Source organism: Pygoscelis adeliae, unplaced genomic scaffold, assembly GCF_000699105.1.
Source record: "Pygoscelis adeliae isolate BGI_AS28 unplaced genomic scaffold, ASM69910v1 Scaffold226, whole genome shotgun sequence".
Classification (NCBI taxonomy): Eukaryota; Metazoa; Chordata; class Aves; order Sphenisciformes; family Spheniscidae; genus Pygoscelis; species Pygoscelis adeliae.
In genome coordinates this window covers 1,591,046-1,592,335 of record NW_008824983.1, presented here as the reverse complement: position 1 = coordinate 1,592,335, position 1,290 = coordinate 1,591,046, and the positions used below count along the sequence as shown (strand labels likewise).

General features: G+C 37.0%; 1 protein-coding gene across 1 annotated transcript in view; it reads right to left on the bottom strand.

The window, feature by feature from the left end:
- Positions 1–555, bottom strand: part of HIBADH (3-hydroxyisobutyrate dehydrogenase) — a 76,368-nt gene extending 75,813 nt beyond the window's left edge. Inside the window, exon 1 of the mRNA XM_009325707.1 lies at positions 400–555. Within this exon, the coding sequence (XP_009323982.1) occupies positions 400–546 (147 nt within the window). The 5' untranslated portion in view covers positions 547–555. The remainder of the gene's footprint in view (positions 1–399) is intronic.
- Between the last annotated feature and the right edge of the window lie 735 nt (positions 556–1,290).

Genomic DNA, 1,290 nt, shown 5'->3' with positions numbered 1-1,290 from the left:
GAATTTTTAACTAGGGTCATCTAACCTGAAAAGGTCAAAGTAGGAACCAGATGAAAAGCAGCCCACTGGCCATCTAGACCTGGGGGAGGAGGAAGCAGGAGAAAGAAGGAGGTGAAAGAACAGGCCATCAACCTACTCTCATAAAAAGGGGGAAAAAAAGCTAGCTAGAGAAGTCCAACAAGGTAGCAATTCTGGCTGACGGCATGAAAATGACTTAGGGTAGAATCATGACTTTGCTCCAAGCGAAACCTTCCAGATTTCAGATTGTGTTCACTAAGCTGTTTTAATTCCAGTTGTGATCTTAACCAAGAAAAAACCAGATTATTTAAAAAATATCGCATGCAAGAACCATTCAATACATATAGTTATTGTTGGAATAAGAAAAGTTTATTACTGTACCTGAGCACCCAAGTCTTGAAATTCTTTGCAAGCTTCTGGGAACACATCATATGCAATAACTGGATATCCATGTTTTACCAGGTTTTTTGCCATTGGATTTCCCATGTTACCCAGCCCAATGAATCCAACTGGGGTTTTGGAAGCCATTGCCCTAGAACACACTGATTTCAAAACAATAAATATCAATATATTTGTATTCTAGAGTAATGCGTAACAATGATGTAACAAAAGCTAGCATGTAATCTGTTTGCAGCGATTTAGACAACTTCAATAGGTAAACTTAGAAAGGGCAGCAATGTGATTCCTATTCCACATAATTGAAACCATAGATTGTAGTTCACATTGGGCCACAAATACCATCCCTGAATGATTTCTTACATAGCAAAGAGAATTATTTTAATTAGGAAAATGTGAGTGTTTCAAAAAGTATAGTAATAATCAAACTTGAAGCAACATCCCTGAAAGCTAAGGTCTGAGTTTCAGTTTGAGAGGAGCTCAAACAGACTTAAAATATGCAGGCTTGCTGTGTTTTGTTATGTGCCTAAATACTAAACTGGAAATGCAAAATCAAATTTTATATATATTTTACAGGCTCCTTATTTGTAACTTTGGTTGCAGCCCTGGGATTTAGCACCTGTTCTCTAGAAATGGACTGAGGCTGCCACTTTATTTTGTGCAGCTCCTCACAGATAGTAACTGGACTCTTCTGATCCTGCACCCAGATACAAACCACTAACCTAAAAGTAGAAGTCTCAATAATAAATCATTGACAGTTCTTTGAGCCATGTAATCACTTGCACTACAGTTTAAAAGCAAATACTGAAAACTAGAACAAACTAGAGTATAAATACAAAACGATGAAGTTTTTACAGGAATAACCACTGTATTCTA